General features: G+C 43.4%; 2 protein-coding genes across 3 annotated transcripts in view; both read right to left on the bottom strand.

The window, feature by feature from the left end:
- Window positions 1-350, bottom strand: part of Plcg1 (phospholipase C gamma 1) — a 32,662-nt gene extending 32,312 nt beyond the window's left edge. Inside the window, exon 1 of the mRNA XM_034494886.2 lies at window positions 240-350. The gene's annotated coding sequence lies outside the window, so the exon portion shown is untranslated. The remainder of the gene's footprint in view (window positions 1-239) is intronic.
- Window positions 351-7,930: 7,580 nt separating this feature from the next.
- Window positions 7,931-18,890, bottom strand: part of Top1 (DNA topoisomerase I) — an 84,067-nt gene continuing 73,107 nt past the window's right edge. For both annotated transcript variants that reach the window (XM_034495042.2, XM_076930162.1), the window contains 6 exons: window positions 17,950-18,018; window positions 17,259-17,373; window positions 15,418-15,545; window positions 12,199-12,293; window positions 11,273-11,422; window positions 7,931-9,237 (listed from right to left, as the gene is read on the bottom strand). In XM_034495042.2, the coding sequence (XP_034350933.1) occupies window positions 9,135-9,237; window positions 11,273-11,422; window positions 12,199-12,293; window positions 15,418-15,545; window positions 17,259-17,373; window positions 17,950-18,018 (660 nt within the window). In that variant the 3' untranslated portion in view covers window positions 7,931-9,134. The remainder of the gene's footprint in view (window positions 9,238-11,272; window positions 11,423-12,198; window positions 12,294-15,417; window positions 15,546-17,258; window positions 17,374-17,949; window positions 18,019-18,890) is intronic.

Here is an 18,890-nt window from a genome sequence, read left to right as displayed (position 1 = left end):
GGGGCAGGCCGCAGCAGGCGGACCCATACGCCTGGGTCCGACAGAGCTTTCCCCGCGCAGGCCTGACACGACGCGGGGCACAGCCGCCCGTCACGCACGCAACCCCGCCCACAGGCTGCGGCCCGTCAGGCAGACGCGCGCACGGGCCTCCGTCCCACACGGGCCCCGCGGCAGTGTGCACGCCTCCCAGGGAGTGAGAGTGCCGCGCGACCCCCGGCCCTCCCGCCGAACCCGGTTACCTGGGCAGGCTTCCTGGCGGAGGGAGCCGCGCCAGGCTGGCCGCCTCACACCCGCGGTGGCGGCGGGGGCGGGCCCTCCGCGCACCCTCTCTGGGGAGGGGCGCACCCGTGGATTGGCCAGAGCGCCGTGAGTGACAGTGCGCCTGCCACGCCCCTCTCCGCAGACGTCTCTTGCGAGGGCTTGAGCAGACCGGTCCTAGGGTGGCCTTCGACGGTGTTGTCTCGGGAGGAGGCCCTGAAGGTGTGGGATGGGCCCTCAGACCCTCGGACGCAGGCCCGGTGGCCTTCGAGGCCTCTCGCGTGGGCCGCTGCCCTCCTCTCGCTCCGCCCGCACCCTACCTGCGGATAGTCTCGGAAGCTCTGGTTTTTCCTCAGCCTTGTTTTCCTCTGGACTCAGTGCTGGGCCAGGTGGCGTCCCCTCTGCGCAGACACAGGTGATGCCAATCCTGGATCTCCCCTGACCTCCCGGCCCAGGCATCTCGTTATCTGCGCCACAGCCTTGCCATCCTCATCACGTGGCTCCTTTCACCGGCTGCACCTTCTCTAAATGGCAGTAAACTCCTGAGTTTGGAAGGCCCCACACCTTGCCGGGAACCTCTTTTTCTTCTCTGCCTCACCCCTAGGTAATCCACTGAGGCTCTTCCCTCCTGCCTTTGGGGCTCTCTCCACTCTACCCAGGATCCTCTGGCCCCATCTTCTCTCTGTGCACACTATCCTCTTGGTCTTGCCTGCATCTGTGCTTCAGAATTTACCACTAAAATGAAAATAAATCCTTGCAGTTATGTACGTCAATTCCCACTGAGGTTCAAATCGGCACAGCTTCGTGGCCCAGCAGTGCTGTCTTGCCTTCCCCTGCCTCTCCTGCCTCATCTCTTACCAATGACTTTTTATTCTCCAGACAAGACAGCTGTCTGTGACTGTTCAATGACTTAAAATCAATCTTCCAAAAGCCGTTCTCTGAACAGCACGGGTAAACCCGAGGGCACCCCTTGATCCTGCTGTCTGACCAGTGGACAGCTACCATGCAGCTCTGGACAGCTCTCTGCCTGTCAGAGGTGAGAAATCTCACACAGCATCCAGCTTGCAGAAAAGCTTCCCTGGGATTCCTGAGACTAGAATTTGTGAATGTATGAGTTTAGACAGTCCACCCAGCTGGGCCACCTTCAGCTTTGCTAGGCTGAAATGGTGACAGATGTTCTGTTTCCCTTGAGGGTGGTCCTCAAGAAAGTCAGAATTCAGTATACTACTAAACTTAGGAACTTTGTCCTAAGGGATTGGGTGGTTGAGATAGACTGACTGCCACCTAGTGACAGGCCTCTAATGTAGGAGGAAATTGGAATTGACCTTGGCTTGCACAACTCATGATCATAATTATCTCCTAATCAAGGTTTCAGAGCCCCACAACTTGAAGTGAGACTACACAATAAGTGGGAACCCGAGTCTATGTGTTTCTATTCTGCAAGAGAGCCCAGTGGGTGAGAGGTGATCCTGGTGGCATTCGCTAGCTGGCCAATCAGTAAGTAAGAAGAGGTATGTCCATGTCTGTAGAACTTCAAGAGAGACCAAATGATGTAAAAAGATGGACATACGCATTTTGAAGGGTGGGCTGGAGGAAAGGCAGTAACAGGAATAACAGCATGTACAAAGGCCCTGGGGTTTTTACTCAATGAAGGAGAATGAATGGCCAGCCAGGATGATCAGACAGAGAGGGCAGATGGGGCTGAACAGGGCCTTCCCTGCCTGCCTGGTCTTGCCGGTTCTCTCAGGAGGCACCCTCTTAAAATGTTATAATCATCGTTGACTTTTCTGTGCCAACCCCAGCAGCCTAGAAGCTGCAGTATGCTTTAAAAATCTATTTTCTGGGAGCTTCCTTGTGTTCAGCCCAAATCTTTTTTGCTTTTGTGTCTGTAACAAGACCCGTCCCCCACCCCCAGGGGCTCCATGAATTTTCCAACAGCAATTTGTTTGCCAGGCCTGTAATTGGGGAACAGAGCCTCATTTCCTCTTATTAGCTTCCCAGGCTTTAGGTGTCTCCTTCCACCAAAGGAACTTTGGGAAAAGTAGGGCACACACAGGGTGTAGCCAGTATGGGCTTCCCCCAGCTCAGCATATATAAGGGTGCGTAGGTGTCACTGGTGATGTATATAAATTTGTGCCGTCTGGGAGGTGCCCTAGCACCCACACAAGGCACATGCCTGTGACATCACTCAGACTAGCCCAGATTGGTGCTGATTTCAGGAAACACTCTGACTTCCTCATGCCTTAGTTTATACCAAGCCTGTGCCTGGAGTCAAGGAGAGACTGCTCAACTGCCCCTGTGGCCTGTGGACTTGATCTCACAGACATTGTATTTAATAACTACTTAGAACAGTGGTAAGCACATTGTGAATATATAGAGCTTCTTTATTCACTGTTACCATGTGGGTCCTAGAGATAGAACTCATGCCATTAGGTTTAGCAGCAAGCACCTGTTTTTAGTTATTTTGTGCATGTTTGTCAAAGCTGGGTAGCCCAGGCTAGTCTTGAATTTAGCAATTCTCCTAGCTCTGCCACTCAGTCTGGCTGGGCTTACAAGTGTGAGCTACTATGCTTCCTGGCTAGATTGGAATTTGTTTTAGGGTGCTGTCTCTGATAGGTTAGTGGGTAGAATGTGTTTTAGGGAGCAGCCCTAAGGTCATCATTGTGGAAGGAACAGGAAGGAAATAGGAATGGGAACAGCCTCTGCCAAGTTCCAGGGAATTGTGTTGTTCAGTACTATCCTGAAATGGATGTTCATTGTTCTGCAAAGAAGTTCAACCTCAGCCTCATGGCTCTTTGTGATCTTAGGGACTGGCAGCTGGATTTCTATTTACACTTCTTCCACAAGTGATGACAAGTCTTTCTTTGAATGGGAAGCAGACACACTGCTATGTTCATTGCATTTTTCTTGAGGTATGGTCTCACTTGTATAACCCTGGCTGGCCTTATAAACTTGAGGCCTCCCCAGCCTCCCAAGAATTGAGACATCCAGAGGGTACCACTACACCAAGCTCTTTAATAAAAGTAGAGAGCTCTTAAACAGAAAAGGACAAAAATGCTGTGTTGTTGAAATGGGAGATGTGAGCAGTCATGGTATGGTTGAAATGGTGATCACGCTGCTGTAATTGAGAAGCAAGTGTCACTGAGCTTTATAGTAGCTAAAGTATGAACTCTCAATGTTTGGTAGCTAGTTCTTTGGAAAGGGGATAAAATTTTCCTGGAATTAAATTGTAAAAGATTCTCACATGGCTATGTATTTGATTAAAATAATAGAGGGTATTCCTAGCAGGCTAGCACTAAGTGCTAACACACTTTTAATTTGTTCCATATAATGACTATAGAAGTCATAATTTAAAAGCATAGTGACGTTCCATTCACAGAGGAAGACAAAGACTTAGGCTTGAAGTGTCTGGTTAATCCATTCATCAAGCTGTGTTCTGTTCCTTATTTCCTCTACTGTTAGCTGTACAGTCAGCATGCACTTACACCTCAGGGAACCTGCAGTATAGGCCCTTGTACTGACCTGCAAACCTATCTATGGCTCCACCTCTTCTGACATCATAACCTCCTGGCCCTTTCCTTATGGAGGTTGCATTCTCAGTCCCTTAAAGGAACTTTAGGGTTTTTGTTTATTTGTTTTTTGTTTGTTTTTACTCAAGTTAAAAATTATACCTGCCGGGTGGTGGTGGCACACACCTTTAATCCAAGCACTTGGGAGGCAGAGGCAGGCGGATCTTTATGAGTTTGAGGCCAGCCTGGTCTGCAGAGCAACTTCCAGGACAGCCAAGGGTACACAGAGAAATTCTCTTGTAAAACAAAAACCACATAAATCACACCTGTCCCAACAGTTCCCAACTACTTCTGTCCACAGCCCTGGCTGCCTCACTGCTGATTATTCCTGTTGGCTCTCTTCAGCCAGGAACAGCAGGTACAATGATTGTTTCACTGAGGTCAAGCATGTGGTACTGAAGAAAGAGGGAAAACTGAGACCAGAGTGGACTTGCTTTTACTCTCCCACCCTTTCTTCCAGCACACATCCTACTGTGCCTTCTAGAGGATCTCAGTTAGCAGGGCAGGAACACATCAAGCCTGTTCCAGAAGTGGCTACAGAAATGTCTACAGGCCATGCTCAGTCTAACATGGACACAGGGAGCAAGAAGGGCCTTATCTAGATTCTTAAGTGATTGTGGGGAGAGAACAAAGTGAGTGCTGCTGTGTATTTATTAATTACAGCCTCTCCAAATGAGGTAACTACTCCTTTCACAATAAGGTCACCCCAAGGAATTTTGTGGAGCATTTCTACAAAGGGAGTACAAAGGTTTAACAATGAATGATTAAAATTCCAGGTATTCATTCAGTGACACATGTATACTCTGAATAGCATTACTGAAAACATTTATTTATAAATATTGATTCCCTGCATTCAGTCCTATCAGTAAACTTTGCATGAATCTTTGAGTCTTTTTTCACCATGAGAGAACCACATGGAGAACCATCCAGTGTTATCAAAACACATTGCCCTCACTGCTTCTGAAAGCCTAGTCTTCTTGAATAGTAATTTACACATAAGTTGTACCCAATCTTTTATTATTATTTTGTGTGAGTGTTTTGCCCGTGTATATGTATGCACACCCGTTGTGTGCCTGGTGTAGAGCGGTCAGGAGAAGTTATTGGATCACCTGGAATTGTTACGTGGTTGGCTGTGAGCCACCATGTGGGTGTTAGGCTCCAAACACACCAATCCTCTGCAAGAGTAACAAGTGTTCTTAATCACTGAAGCATCTAGCCCCAAGATGCACCCATCTTACATAGGAAGTTTGAGTTTGAAAAATACACTCCTTGTAACTTCTACACATACAATATACAGGGTGGGTCTGCTGCCACTGGGGACTTTAAGCATAATTGCCTTAACAATACATATCTTCCACAGATACGTGCTAAGGTTGATAATCACTGCATTGTTTTAAACATAAGGACTCTCAAATGTAAGGACAAGGCACTAAGTGCAGTAAGCCTCCATCCAACTTTGGGAGTTAATTACATTGAGGGTTTTGGTGATGGTGGTTTTATGGTGTTAGAGGCAGACCCCAGGGCCAAGGGTCCTCCTACCTCTGGCCTACACCACTAGTAGCCCCAGCTTCTGCAATGATCACTTGTTTTCCATAAATGTTTTTCTGAAAGATTTTTAAAAATACGTACAGCATAATTATTTAACCTAAAAAATCTATATAGTAACTTCAAAGAGGCTGTTTACTTGGGGTTGTGGGAAAAGTCTGTTAAATCTCTTCTCCCTCCCCATGTACTGATTTGTCAGGGGACTGCTTATAAGCATCCAAAACTCGCTTGAGTGAGGTCACTTCAGGGTAATGTGTTCTCCAAGAAGCGCTTTTTTGTTCAAAACAAGTTGAAAATGTCTTATTATAGAGGGATTTGCAAGGGCTGAAATAAAGTCAGTTTTTTCCTAAAAGAAGTGTTTAAAAAATTTAAGAAATTTTAAAAATTGTGAAAATGCCTATATGCAGCATTAGTATTTAGGAAAGAATTTCTAAGTTGACAAATTACTAGACATGAGATTGGAAGAAAGGAACCAAAGGCTGAGACTACCTGCTTCAGTGAATGTAGTGCTTTACACACAGGAAACCCAGGCCACAACAGGCTTAGAATAGCAAATCCTGAGCTGTCCTCCAGAGGTTTCTGTGGATATCCTGCAAGTGTGTGGCTGACAGTGCGTGCAGAGCTCAGGAGTGTGAGTGGCACTAGGCTAAATAAGAGAACTATGGCAGCCAAAGACCTTGCATTAAAGGTGTCTCAGCAACAAACAGCCTGACAGAAATAGGAAAAACTGGGAAACATTATAGCAGCCAGAGAGGCATTTTTAGGAGTGGTCATATACTATGAGTCCTTTCAAATAAAATGTCCGTAAGACATTTTTAGAGAAAAAAGGTAAGAGAGACCAGTGGAGGATACATACGGGAGTGCAGACTAGCTGCAAATGGGTATGAGGGATGAAGTGATCTAAAGCTGACCCATGATGATGGATGGATGAACTGGTCAGTAGTTACGAAAAATCACTGATTAGAATGTTGGATTTATGACATGTAAAGTAACAGCATGCAATTCTACCCCAAAACAGCTTAAACAAGATGGTGAATGAAGACTGCATTTCTCTCCTAGTTGCTTGGTTGGTGACCAGGGTTAGAATTCAGGGAGGGCACTGAGGTAGATACTGGGTGCAGTGGGTGACTCATGCATGGCAGGTACTAGGGGAAGAGAGGTGGTGGCTGGAAAGGTTGGGGGTTGTCAATTGTCAGTCATTAGGTCCCAGCTTCTGGAAGGGACAGTACACTTGCTGCATAGATGGCAAGAGTGTGGGGGATGTGTAGCTTGGATTCCACATAGAAGCACCTCCCTGCCCCGCCCACAGAAAAGGATTTCTCAGATGCTGCCCATTTGGCTTCTGCTCCTGCATATGGGTTGGAATTGAGATGTGCTAGGTCATCAAGGATGACAGGTTTACTCCCATTCTCCAAGTGCAAGCATCTTTTAGAGCCTTATAGACTTCTACCTACTCATCAGCTCCCCCATAGCCCACTGCTGCCCCAATCTTTGCAGCCTCTTCTCAGTCCCAGTCAGGATCAACTGAGATGCCTGCCCTGTGGCTTTCCTGCCACCACTGCCTGGAATGTACTTTGCTATTTGCTGTATCATCTTGAGCAGCACATACTTGCTCTTCATGTTATCAGTAAGACCTAGCAGGTGGGGATTACCAGAGGTAGGCACTACTTCCTGCTCTATATCTGTCTAGTGTTGGCAACCTAGTTGTTATCAGGTCCCAAAACTAAGGTTTATTTCTTACCAGCTACCTCCTATTTTACCATTCCATCTAGCTAACTCAACACTACATAATTCAAAAACACCTAGCTATAATGTTCTTGGTTCCAAACAGTGATAGTTATACTTTATTCCTGGGAGTAAGTGCTGCCTTCAATGACCAATGAAAAGTTCAAGCTTCAAGGAACCAAGAGTTTGCTGCTGTGGCCTCAGCATCAGTGACAACTATTAAGGAAGGTGGTTCTGAATAGACTGCTTATGCCAGCAAGCTCAGATGTGGGCCCTTCAATTAGTGACCCATTCAGACCTTCCCTTTAGCCTGGAGTTCACCTTTTCATCTTGAATTTCAGACTTAGGGTAACAGAAAGAACACTTGGTAGGTATTATGGTTACTTTGGGATATCCAGAGCTCTGGGTTGGTTACAGTTACCAGTTAACTCCTTCAACAAATCAACGAAGAGTCTTCATTCCATCTGAGAGGTTTCTGAGATATGGTACTCAGTACAGCCTGGAGGCTTCATCATATAAGAAAGCTATTCTGTTTCTGTTCAGTCCATGTTGTTTCCCAAATAAAAAAGGCCGTCTTGCTCAACCAGCACTGCTCACAGTGGTTTACCATGCATTCCCTTGCTTTCTGGGCCTATCTTTAGGGATGGAGACTTTGATACTCTTTACTCCACATCAGGACAGATGTACTTCCAGGTCAAGCTCCATACCATCTTGCCACTGGGAGGGACCAACCCTTGCTGACCTGAATGAATGGACCACGTACTGCAGTAAATCTCAGCCCCCGAGCCTTTACTCTGGCCTGGGGCCTCATTCACAAAGAGGCAGACGCTAAGTTTCCGTTAAGTTGTAGGAGTTTATTTTAAATAACCTACAGTTGATTAAAAGGGAATTCATGATAAAAATAGAAGATACTTGAGGAAAGATGTGGGAATGGACTCTGCACACACACTAAACTAACAATGCCTCTAAAACTAATGATTATAGCAAAAAAAAAATGTCTTCACATTAAAATTTTCCTTTTTATGGTTTTTTTTCCATTTTTTACACAATTACAAAAGAAAAAATAAAAGCCCTAAAATCTTGATTATTTTTCCTTTTTGTTTTGTTTTTGTTTTTCTTGGACCAAATGCTCGCTTTCCTCTAAATTTATTGACCTGTGGAAGTTTTTATACAATAAAATCTTTCAAATGAAAGACTGGGGTTTCCAAAGAAAAAGATGGATCTCTTAAAGGGTACAAAGAATGGTCAGAACAAAGGATGATGGGAAAATGGTTTCAGTCACTGATTATTTCATTATCCTTAGACTCACTCGCCCTTCATCCCTCCCCAACCCCAAGCTACACGATCTTTAAGATCAAGAAGAAGGCTTAAATATTTTAAAATAATTAAAACGAAATAAAAATTCACATTTAAAAAGGAACACTCAAGTCAGGAAATATTTTCCCATCATGCTTTTCTGTGAATAGGTGTCTGAACCAAAACACTGCCGATGTCACAACTGCTTCAAGTTTAATGAAAACTGATTCCCATGACGATAGAATGACAGCTGTAATAGGTGCGCTGGGTTTTTGTTTTGTTCTACTTAATTTTAAATTCCTGAAATAGGGGAGAGGAGGGAGTTTAGGAATTCGTTTCTATTAAAATATAGAAGTTATTGCAAAACCCTAACTGTAAAAACGCACCAATATAATCAGACTTCGCATACAGTAGCTGAGAGAATCCAAACATTGCAGCAAAACTGAATTTGCCTGGCAGGATGCTGACAAATTCCCATCCACTTGCTCTCTTGAAAATAAAAACAAAATTCAAAACAAATCATACAGCTAGAATTTTGATATCTGAAATATTTTTAAATAAGTTGTCCATAGGACAACTGGCTCAGCTCTCCCTTATAGTATCTCCAGGTCTATCTTTTTGCAAAGATGTTGGTTTGTTAAGACTTGTGGCCTCTCCCTCGGGTGAGGGCAAGTGAGGCTCAGTTTATCCATCTTCCCCAAACCACACTGTTCCTTTTCACAGAACCCCAGCCGAGACTGGTCAAAACTCGTAGTCCTCATCAGTCATATCAATGGCCCAAGCAAACTTCTCCCTCTGGGTTTTGTTGTAAATCTTCTCAATTGGGACCCCCCATTTTTTGCACCTGAAAAAGAACAAAAAAAAAAAAAAAAAAAAACCAAATCAACAAATGTGGAGACAGTAAAGGAGCTTAGTCTAGCTCAATGACAGCCCACAGCAGGAGTCCAGAGTTTTCTGGTACACCAAAATATTCAAAGGACTTTATTTTATCGTCTCATTTTTTTTATCTCAACAGATTTCTAAAGTAGGTGTTACTACTTTGACATACAAACAAAAAAGGTAGACTTTAAACTACAACCATGCAGAGATTGTAAAAAATAGTGTCTTCATGTCACTAGAAAGTGCAGCTGGAATTTTACTATGCAGTTTGGTCTGAAGACCATACTTTTGACCATCATCACACTGCTTCTCAACAGTTAATCCAGGGAATGACGACATGCCTCTGTGGGTGACCTGCTGTTGTTCACCTTGACACAGCTACAGTTTATCAGGACAGAGAATCTCAAATCTAGAAAATGCCTATTGGGAAACTGCCTAGAGCATTTTCTTGACTAACTAAGAAGTTCCAACCCAGCATACTAGTAAGCAGTATTCCTTTGTGGTGGTCAGTTTCATTTCCTGCCTCCATATACCTGTCTTGAGTTCCTGCCCTGACTTTCCTCAATGATGGAGTGTGACCAGAGAGCTGTAAGTTGAAATAAACACCTTCCCAAAGTTGCTTTTGGGGTCACGGTCTTTTATCACAGCAATAGAAACCCTAACCAGAACAGCAAGCTTTGCCCCCAAGCCTGAAGACCAAAGTATGATCCTCAGGACCCACATGATGGAAGGAAGGAGAGAATCTACCAACTCTTGCCAAACTGTCAGCAGACTCCTCATATACACTGTGGTGTGAGTAAGTGTACACACACACACACACACACACACACACAAACACACACACACACACACACACACGAAAAAGTTAACCCCTAGCAACACAAGCAAAAAGCTAGGTCTCTGGTCTAGAATTCAACAACTGGAACTAATTAAACATCTTCAGAAATGATCCCCTTGCTTGGATGCTATTGTGTGGGGTGAAGGGAAGCAAGCCTGGAGCAAGAGTAGGGTCCAGGTGTGTTATGTAGCTGGCAGCCAGGTTAAATTACTTTCCCCTTAAAAAAGTTCATGTTCAGCAGCACCTGGATTTCTTCCTCATGCAAATGAGGCATCCCTGTCACCCTGCTCCTGGCCAATGACATACACTCTCCTTGATAGCCCCTACTCACCCACCAAAGGTTTAAATAAACGCTGTTCTCCCCAATAAACTGAACCAGTTCTCCAACGCTGTCCCCAGGTAAGTGTCCCTTCCTTTAGTGCAGTCTGATGACGTACAATGGGACTGGCTACCCAGAAGGAAAAGGAAGGAGACTGGGGCAGCACTATGTATATATGAAAGAATAAAAGAGGGAGAGAGCTTTGTATCTACACACAATAGAGAATCTATGTAGAATGGTCTCTACCTCTGTGTAAGTTACTTGGATCCATGTTCTTAATTCTTTGCTGTGCTTTTTATTAAAACCAGTTTGGCTTCAAACTTTTTTGTCAATCATCCTGCTTTTGCCTTTTTTTTTTTTTTTTGGGGGGGGGGGGGAGTGTCGAAACAGGTTTTCTCTGGAACTCACTCTGTAGACCAGGCTGGCCTTGAACTCAGAAATCCACCTGCCTCTGCCTCCCAAGTGTTGGGATCAAAGGCGTGCGCCACCACTGCCCGGCTGGATTCAATCTTAATATTGAGTTTGCTGTAAAGGCTAACTTCTGCTTTTGCCTTAGGCACACACTAACAAGACCAGGTCACTTTGTGATTAGAAGAGTAATTGGAAGGAGGGTACCAGATGTACTCCTCTGGCTTCTGCAGGCATGGGCTCCTACACTAATGTGCCTGTGGGGCACCTAGGATATTCCATTGTAACTGTAGACAGAGCTCAGCAACCAGAATTGCAGGCTCTCCTGGAAGAAATGTGAACTTAGACATGACATGAGGGAGCTGGCAATACTCCTAGAGACTTTCTGCCTTTCCTTAAACAACAGGAGGGGCTCTACACAGGCCTAACACTTACCAAGCCACTGTGATCCTAGGGTCCAGATAATTGAGTTTGGAGGTCCCCAAAGCAATTTGTTTGTTCTCCTCTCGATCTGTGGCTTGAACCTCTAGCTTCATCAGCTGCTCCTCTAGTCTCTGTACAGCCTTCTTTTTTGATTCTACTACCCTGGGAAGAAAAATAGAAGAATCATTATACAGTAAGAATGATCTCTGGACAAGGACAATTAAGTATCCTCACATACTTTTTTTTTGTTTTTGTTTTTGTTTTTCTGTTTTTCAAGACAGGGTTTCTCTGTGTAGCCCTGGCTGTCCTTGAACTCAGAAATCTGTCTGCTCTGCTTCCTGAGTGCTGGGATTAAGTCACTACTCCCGCCTCCTGAGAATTCACGCTCTTAAACTCTAAGCCATCTACCTCATTAGCCAAGAAGAAGATGTACCCACCTCTAAGGCACATTACCCCTTCCTGGCCAGTCTTTTAAGTAGCCTTTCTCAAAAGTTGATGCTTCGTGGGGAGAGTCACTGGTAATTGCATACCAGCCTTTTCTTATTCCCATATGATATATTCAGCTCTAACTATGGATAAGTTCCTGCATATTTTTTTAGGGGTTGGACATAAGGCATCACCGTGGTCAGGGGCCACACTCTTTAACTGATAAAAATCCACCTGCCTCTGCCTCCCAAGTGCTGGGATTAAAGGCATGAGCCACCACTGCCCGGCCCTCACATACTTCTTAAAGGAGAAAAAGAAATCATGGAAAATTTCCCCAAGAAACCTTTGAAAAATAGCTGAGAATGGAGGTTTATCCTGGGAAGCCAAGAGGACCGTGATGTCAAAGATGGCCAAGGCTACATAATGAGACTATCTGAGCTAGGACACCCAGGCCTCTGAGTGATGCTGCCAACTGCTCTCTCTTAGCCCTTGGTACAGTATCAGATACATACTTCTTGGTCTTTGCGTCCTTCATGGCTTTGGCATCAGCCTTAGCACTTTTCAGGTCCCTTCGAGCTTCTGCTAGCTGATCTTTCTTGGCATCAATCTAGACAAAGAAAAACAATAGTACACTTAGGAATGACATAAAACGTAAAACTGGGAGCTGTCAAGTGTTTTCTAGTACAAAAAGGCTTTATGAAAACAACAACAATGGACAGCGACGGCAGAAATCAATCCAGCTGCTGTCTGCTGCTCACTTACGTTCTTCAGTGAACTTTAAACAATATAAGGTTCTATAAGAGTAACCTGTAAATCTGATTGTAATCTTTTAGGAAAACACTCTGGCTTTAGAAAACAGAGAGGAGGACCCAGATGACAATTGTTTTCAAATTAATCCTATGCCAGGCTTTAGTATTCTTTTGTCAGTCAGTCAGTCAGTCAGTCAGTCAGTCAGTCAGTCAGTCAGTCAGAAAGAGACAGGGTCTGACTATGTAGCCTTGGCTGGACTAGAACTTACTATGTAGATCAAGGTGGCCTTAAACTCACAGAGATCTGCCTGCCCCTGACTCTTAAATGTTGGGATTATAGGTGTGGATCACCATTCCTGGCCTTTAGCATTCCTTCTGAGACGACCATAGGAGATACACATATGTACTAAGCAAGCCCAGATCATTTCCCATGGTCTGCCAAATCTGGGAGAGAACTGACAGCTCTGGGAAAGGATACTAAAGAGGATGTCCCAGGAAACTAAAACTGGCAAGTAGCATCAACTAGGAATTGCCTCAAGTTGGCTTATTATTTTAGAAAGTAGAAAAGTCTAAAGTGAGAAGAAAATTAGTCATCATTCCCTCCACAAAGGAAATCTTATGGAATTTATATCTACAAGGAAAAGACAGAACACTTCCATCATCCTTTCCTGCTTGTTGAACCCTTGGAAACCTAAGTTCTGCTTTGGGCGTTGCTTAGAAACAGCAGTATAATGATACTAGAGCTGATGCTGGTGAGTTTGTGCTGCTGGATTCAAAGAATCCCATCCCTGTGATCACCCTGATGACCTATGAGGTCAAGAGAATATCCCAGAGTAAATACATGTTGACTTACACACATTGGGTTGTTGTTGACTGAGCCTAAAATTTGTTAGACAAATACCACACCCGTTGGCACCCTCTACCCTGCCAGGAAAAAAAAAAAAAAAAAAAAACCACATAAAATGCAGCCCAAGATTAGAAACAATTCACCATTGTGAGAGAATAATTTAATGTTTACTGTTAGTGGCTTCCTTCCAATATCTATGTTGTTCAAAAAAGTTACTGGAACTGACTTTGCACACAAAAGCATTATTGGAGCCACCACCAGGCAGATGCTAGAAATGCAGCAAACCAGTCTTAACCATTTCTATGAGCGCTAAACTGGCAAGCTATGTCAAATTCTCTCAAAGACTCCATTGACTGACTAGGCAACTGGGTGTGTGTTTACTTTGTGGGCACACAGGAGAAGGTTCCTACACTTGGAGGGCTTCTTTGGCAGGAAGCCTGAGCTGCTCAAACAGTGGTTCCAGAATAAGAGCAACAAATGACCTCCTCATTCTCCAGAAGGGTCTCCTGAACTGGGTAAACAGCACCTGATACTCATACTTTATTTATTCTGGGCTTTGAATGACAACACATGAGGAAAGTAAGCAGTATCAGAGGATCTCCATCTAACAGGGGCAAAGCAAAGGCATATACTAAAATGGGCTGTCTGTGGGGTTCTTAGCTTGCTGACCCTATGCACAGATTAGAGAGGTCTGTAATCGATAGTCACTCACTGTGGATCTGGAGATCCCTTCAGGCCGGCTGTATCAAAGCCTCTAGATTGTAGTTTTAGATTAATATACATTATGCCTGTGTTCTCATCTTGCAGAAATCTCAATAGGAGGAGAACATTCTGAGCCTGAAAATATGTGTTAAGTTTCACTGCAAAGCAGTTTCTAAAAGTAAATTGTCCAAGTATAGAATTCCAAAAATTTGGATGAAAATCATGTATCTGTACTTTGGCTACTCTCTAGTTGACATTTATTATTTCCTCTTTAATTAACTGTGGGCAAGAACCCAAAGAAATATAACTTGTCCTGTGACTATTGCCAACAGATGTTGAATACTTTCCTGTTATGCATTACAGTGTTGTAGAACTCTTGAAATGTCACTTTTCTTATCACTGTCTTAAACTTTATAATTATTAGGACCACCTCAAGATCTTAAATGAGGATCTTTATTCCTATGCTACAGACTGTGTGTATTTAATTATAAGGTGTTCCAATGTAACCCCGTGTGTCTGTTTTTTTTTTTAAGAATTTATTTATTTATTTTATGTAAATACACTGTAGCTGTCTTCAGACACCCATATGAGGGCATCAGATCTCATTATGGATGGTTGTGAGCCACCATGTGGTTGCTGGGATTTGAACTCATGACCTCTGGAAGAGCAGTCAGTGCTCTTAACCACTGAGCCATCTCACCAGCCCCCGTGTGTCTGTTTTAACATGAAATCCATTCACTGTGGGTTAGACGGCACAGCAGTTCCACAACACCAACTTGTTCCAGTGTCAGTCTTTCCCAAGAGGGCATGACTCTGACACACATCGACAGATGTGAGCAGTTCTTCTAGGATCAGGAGGGAATTAAATGCCATTGCTTCACCATCTTTTAAATGTCAAACAATCTAATAGGATTCCTCTCCCTTCCTCTGCTTCTGCTTTGGGTATCAAAACCGGGCTTCACGTACGGTAGACAAGCAAAGGTAGGTTCTGGCACTAAGGTGTATCTTCTTGTCATGTTTCTTAGCCAAAGCACTGAGACTTTATTTTTGTCATGCTAGGGATGGAGCCCGGAGCCTGCTGCACATAAGGTAAACATTCTACCATGAAACTGCACTCTTATTTTTGTTTTCCTTAAGTATAACTGGGACAACAATTAGCAATTCAGTGGTACATCAAAGTTAGCACTTCAAAACAGAAAGTGGTTCATACAGAACTTGTGTCTCTAGCACAAATATTTTAGGAAAAAACAAACACTATGATACTATCAAATTATTTCCATCTGTTATCTGTACAAAGAATCTTTCTTTCAAAACAGACCCAGATTAGCCTGCTGTTAGCCCAGGCCACACTAGTTCAGATTCCAGAAACCTCTCATTTTCAGAAGCTATCACACATGACTTCCTTAGTTACCCCACCTTTGAATTCTCCATACCTTAGACTGCAAGTTCATCATTGACTTCTCAAAGGTCTTTGGTGGCGCCCTCTGGTGGTTACAAAGAATCGCAACAGCTCGATTGGCACGGTTATAAGATAGAATCTTCGCTGGTACATTCTCATCAGCTACAAAGAAATATAATAGTAACAGGGTCAATTTGCATACCAAGAATATACACATGAAATGTCTTCTAGGGACTTCATCTCTGTGATGTTTATACAGACCTTCAGCTTATCGTAGCCAAGTTTCTCTGAAGGCACAAGGTCAAAATTTGAGTCAAAGGCAGTAAATTTCTACATAAGCCTGAGTTTCTGTCACAAGAGGAATTCTGACCCTCTTTTTTACTTTTCTTTAACCTTATTGGATTTTGTGTCCAGGTCTCATTATGAAGTCCGGGTGGTCTCTAAATTACTGGGTTCCTGAGTAGCTATAACTACTGTACCCAGCTTGTCTATAATATTACAGGGAAATCTACGTTTTTGGTTTTTGTTTCTTAAAAACCTCAGGACTTGGGGGCTGGAGAGATGGCTCAGCTGTTAAGAGCACTGCTTTCCAGACATTGAGTTCAATCCCCAGCAACCACATAGTGGTTCATAATCATCTGTAATGGGATCTGAAACCCTCTTCTGGTGTGTCTTGTACTCACATAAAACAAATAAATCTTTTTTCAAAAAAACCACAAAATCACACACACACACACACACACACACACACACACACCCAAACCTCAGGAATCTGGCCATAGACCCTTATATTGCTTTCCTTATTCCCTGTCTCCCCTTTACCAGCCAGATGTAGCCTTCAAAAAATGCTGTACTAGAAGGAATGACTATATGAGAATGAGATGAAGGGATTCTAAGCTATACTGCAGGGGCTGCAGTGAAGGCTCAGTGGTTAAAAACACTTGCTGCTCATGCAGAGGACCTGGGTTTGGTTTCTAGTATTCCTGTGGTGGCTCACAACCATCTCTAGTTCTTTTCTTTCCCTTTCCCTTTCTTTCTTTCTTTCTTTCTTTTTTTCTTTCTTTCTTTCTTTCTTTCTTTCTTTGGGGAGGGGGTATTCTTTCAAGACAGGGTCCTAGAACTTGCTCTGTAGACCAGGGTAGCTTCAAACTCAAGAGATTTGTTTATCTCTGCCTCCCAAGTGCTGGGCTGCCACCACCATGTACAGGCTTTTTAGCCACTGTTCAAACCAGCCCTAAAATACTGATCTCCAACATACCATCTCTGGCTCTTTTAAGACCATTTGATATATTTACAGAAGACAATAGAAATTCAAGTGGCAGGAGCTAGGAAGGGTGGCTCTTACCTACAGTCTCAGCTATGGGGAGACTGAAGCAGAAGGTTCACTAGCTTAGACAACATAATGAATTGTGGCCAGCCTTTACTGCGGTGTGAGAATTTGTTTTAAATGGAGAGGAAAAGAAGTCCTAAGTTCCCAGATGTAATTATTACATACTATTATGATGATCCCCCCACCAAAAAACAACAACAACAACAACAACAAAAAAAAAAAAAACAAAAACAAAAAACAAAACAAAACAAAAACTTAGGAAAAACATTTACATTTCTCTGGTAACCAAGACAACTTTACCCTCTCCAATTTAACAGTACTGCCTGTACCCTGTGAGCTTATTATAAGTAACACAGATAAAACACAAAGATTTTTAGAGCAGAAGCAAAGCTCTTGTCAGTATCCTATGGGATTAATCTAGAGTTTGCGGCAGCAGTGGGAAGAAAGGCCTTGGTTTTGCTTAGACAGCTAACGGAGGGAAAGAATGAAGAGAAGGACACTGGCCCCATCCCAAGGACAGCACAGTCCTACAGAGCATTGCTTACGGGCTGTGAGCTCTTTAAGCTGCTGCTGTAGTGTGATGGAAGCATTGTAGGTTCGGAACACCTTGGCAGTCAAGCCCTCCATGAGATCCTGAAGATGCTTATTTAGAATACCAGTCTGCAGAAAACAAGATAACGAAGAGGTTGTTGGAACTGAGGTAAATGCCAAATCACCCTTTCCCTTGCAGCGGGCACTAGGAGTCATTGTGCCAGTGTTGCCACCATGCTGTCAGTTACTGTCCTGTCCTTCAAGGAGGAAGTTAGCAAAGAAGAAAAATAATTCCAGAATACAGAATTGCATACTGCCTTTCTATAAAGTATTTTTAATCTTAAGTTCAAAACAACAAGTTTGTTCTTTCTTATAAATATCTCTCCCAGTAAAGAAAGCAGGTGAAAGTCTTAAGTCTGTAGCAAAGGCAGCTGGGCATCTCAGGAAAGGATGAAAGAGGGAACAGTACATGTAGAGCTCAACTCCCTCCACCTTAGGTTCTGGTAGTGATCCACAGCACCACCCACTGGGTGGGGGGCAGGAGGAGGAGGAAGGGTCTGCTTCTGGTTATAGATGCACTGAGTGCCCCAAGGGAAGAAGGATATATAGAATGTCACTGGAAGTTAGATGGAATGGACAATCCAAATATCCTTGACAACTCTTGACCCCAGGAGCTTGAGATTGCCTAGTGTCCTGTTTACTCACATTAAGTCGATCAAAAAGATCATCCTCAGGCTGCTTGTTCTCCATAAATAGTTGTAAGTTTTTAAAAACCTAAAAGAAGTCCAATTATTATTTTAAAAATTTTTAGAAATAATTTCAAACTCAAAATAGAGTTTCAGAAAAGAGAAAATGCACAAAGACAACCTATATACATTATACCCAAAATCTTGCTTTGTATGTGTAAATTTACATAAATACCTAAGCATCATTTCTGAGCCATTTGTGGCACCAAACATCCTGGCATCTACTTCCTAAGAACAAAAATGGCCCTTTATATCCAACCTATGCTTACCCTAGTTGCTCGATTTAACTGGTACCCACTGTTACCTAGTGGGCTAAAGTAGAAAGTACCTATATGCCTATCTCTGAAAACTGAAAGATTATCATTCTATGCAATTGGGAATTGGCCTGGGGCTAAGAAAACGCTCAAGATGACAAGTACACAACATGACCAGGAGATGCTGTGATATGCTTAAATCACTAAAGTGGCTGGATTCAATCTTTTTTCAAATTATTTATTTATTTATTTAAATATCCTTTATTTATTTATTCATTTATTTTTGGTTTTTCAAGACAGGGTTTCTCTGTGTAGCTCTGGCTGTCCTGGAACTCACTCTGTAAGGCTGGCCTTGAACTCAGAAATCTGCGTGCCTCTGCCTCCCCAGTACTGAGATCAAAGGCGTGTGCCACCACTGCCCGGCTGGATTCAATTTTAATATTGAGTTTGCTGTAAAGGCTAACTTCTGCAGACTCTGTTATTAACTGCTTCCAGAGATGGCCACAGATTCCCAGCAATGTAGCAGAGGTTACAGGGAAGGGTTAAAATGAGGCACACAATACACCAAGCAGGATCTCTCTTCTTTCTTTGAGATCAATTTTACTAGAGCCCATCAAAATGCAGAGCATACAAAAGCCCTCAATAA

Source organism: Arvicanthis niloticus, chromosome 2, assembly GCF_011762505.2.
Source record: "Arvicanthis niloticus isolate mArvNil1 chromosome 2, mArvNil1.pat.X, whole genome shotgun sequence".
Lineage (NCBI taxonomy): Eukaryota > Metazoa > Chordata > Mammalia > Rodentia > Muridae > Arvicanthis > Arvicanthis niloticus.
The sequence above is the reverse complement of the archived record's forward strand: the minus strand, read 5'-3'. Positions and strand labels throughout refer to the sequence as shown.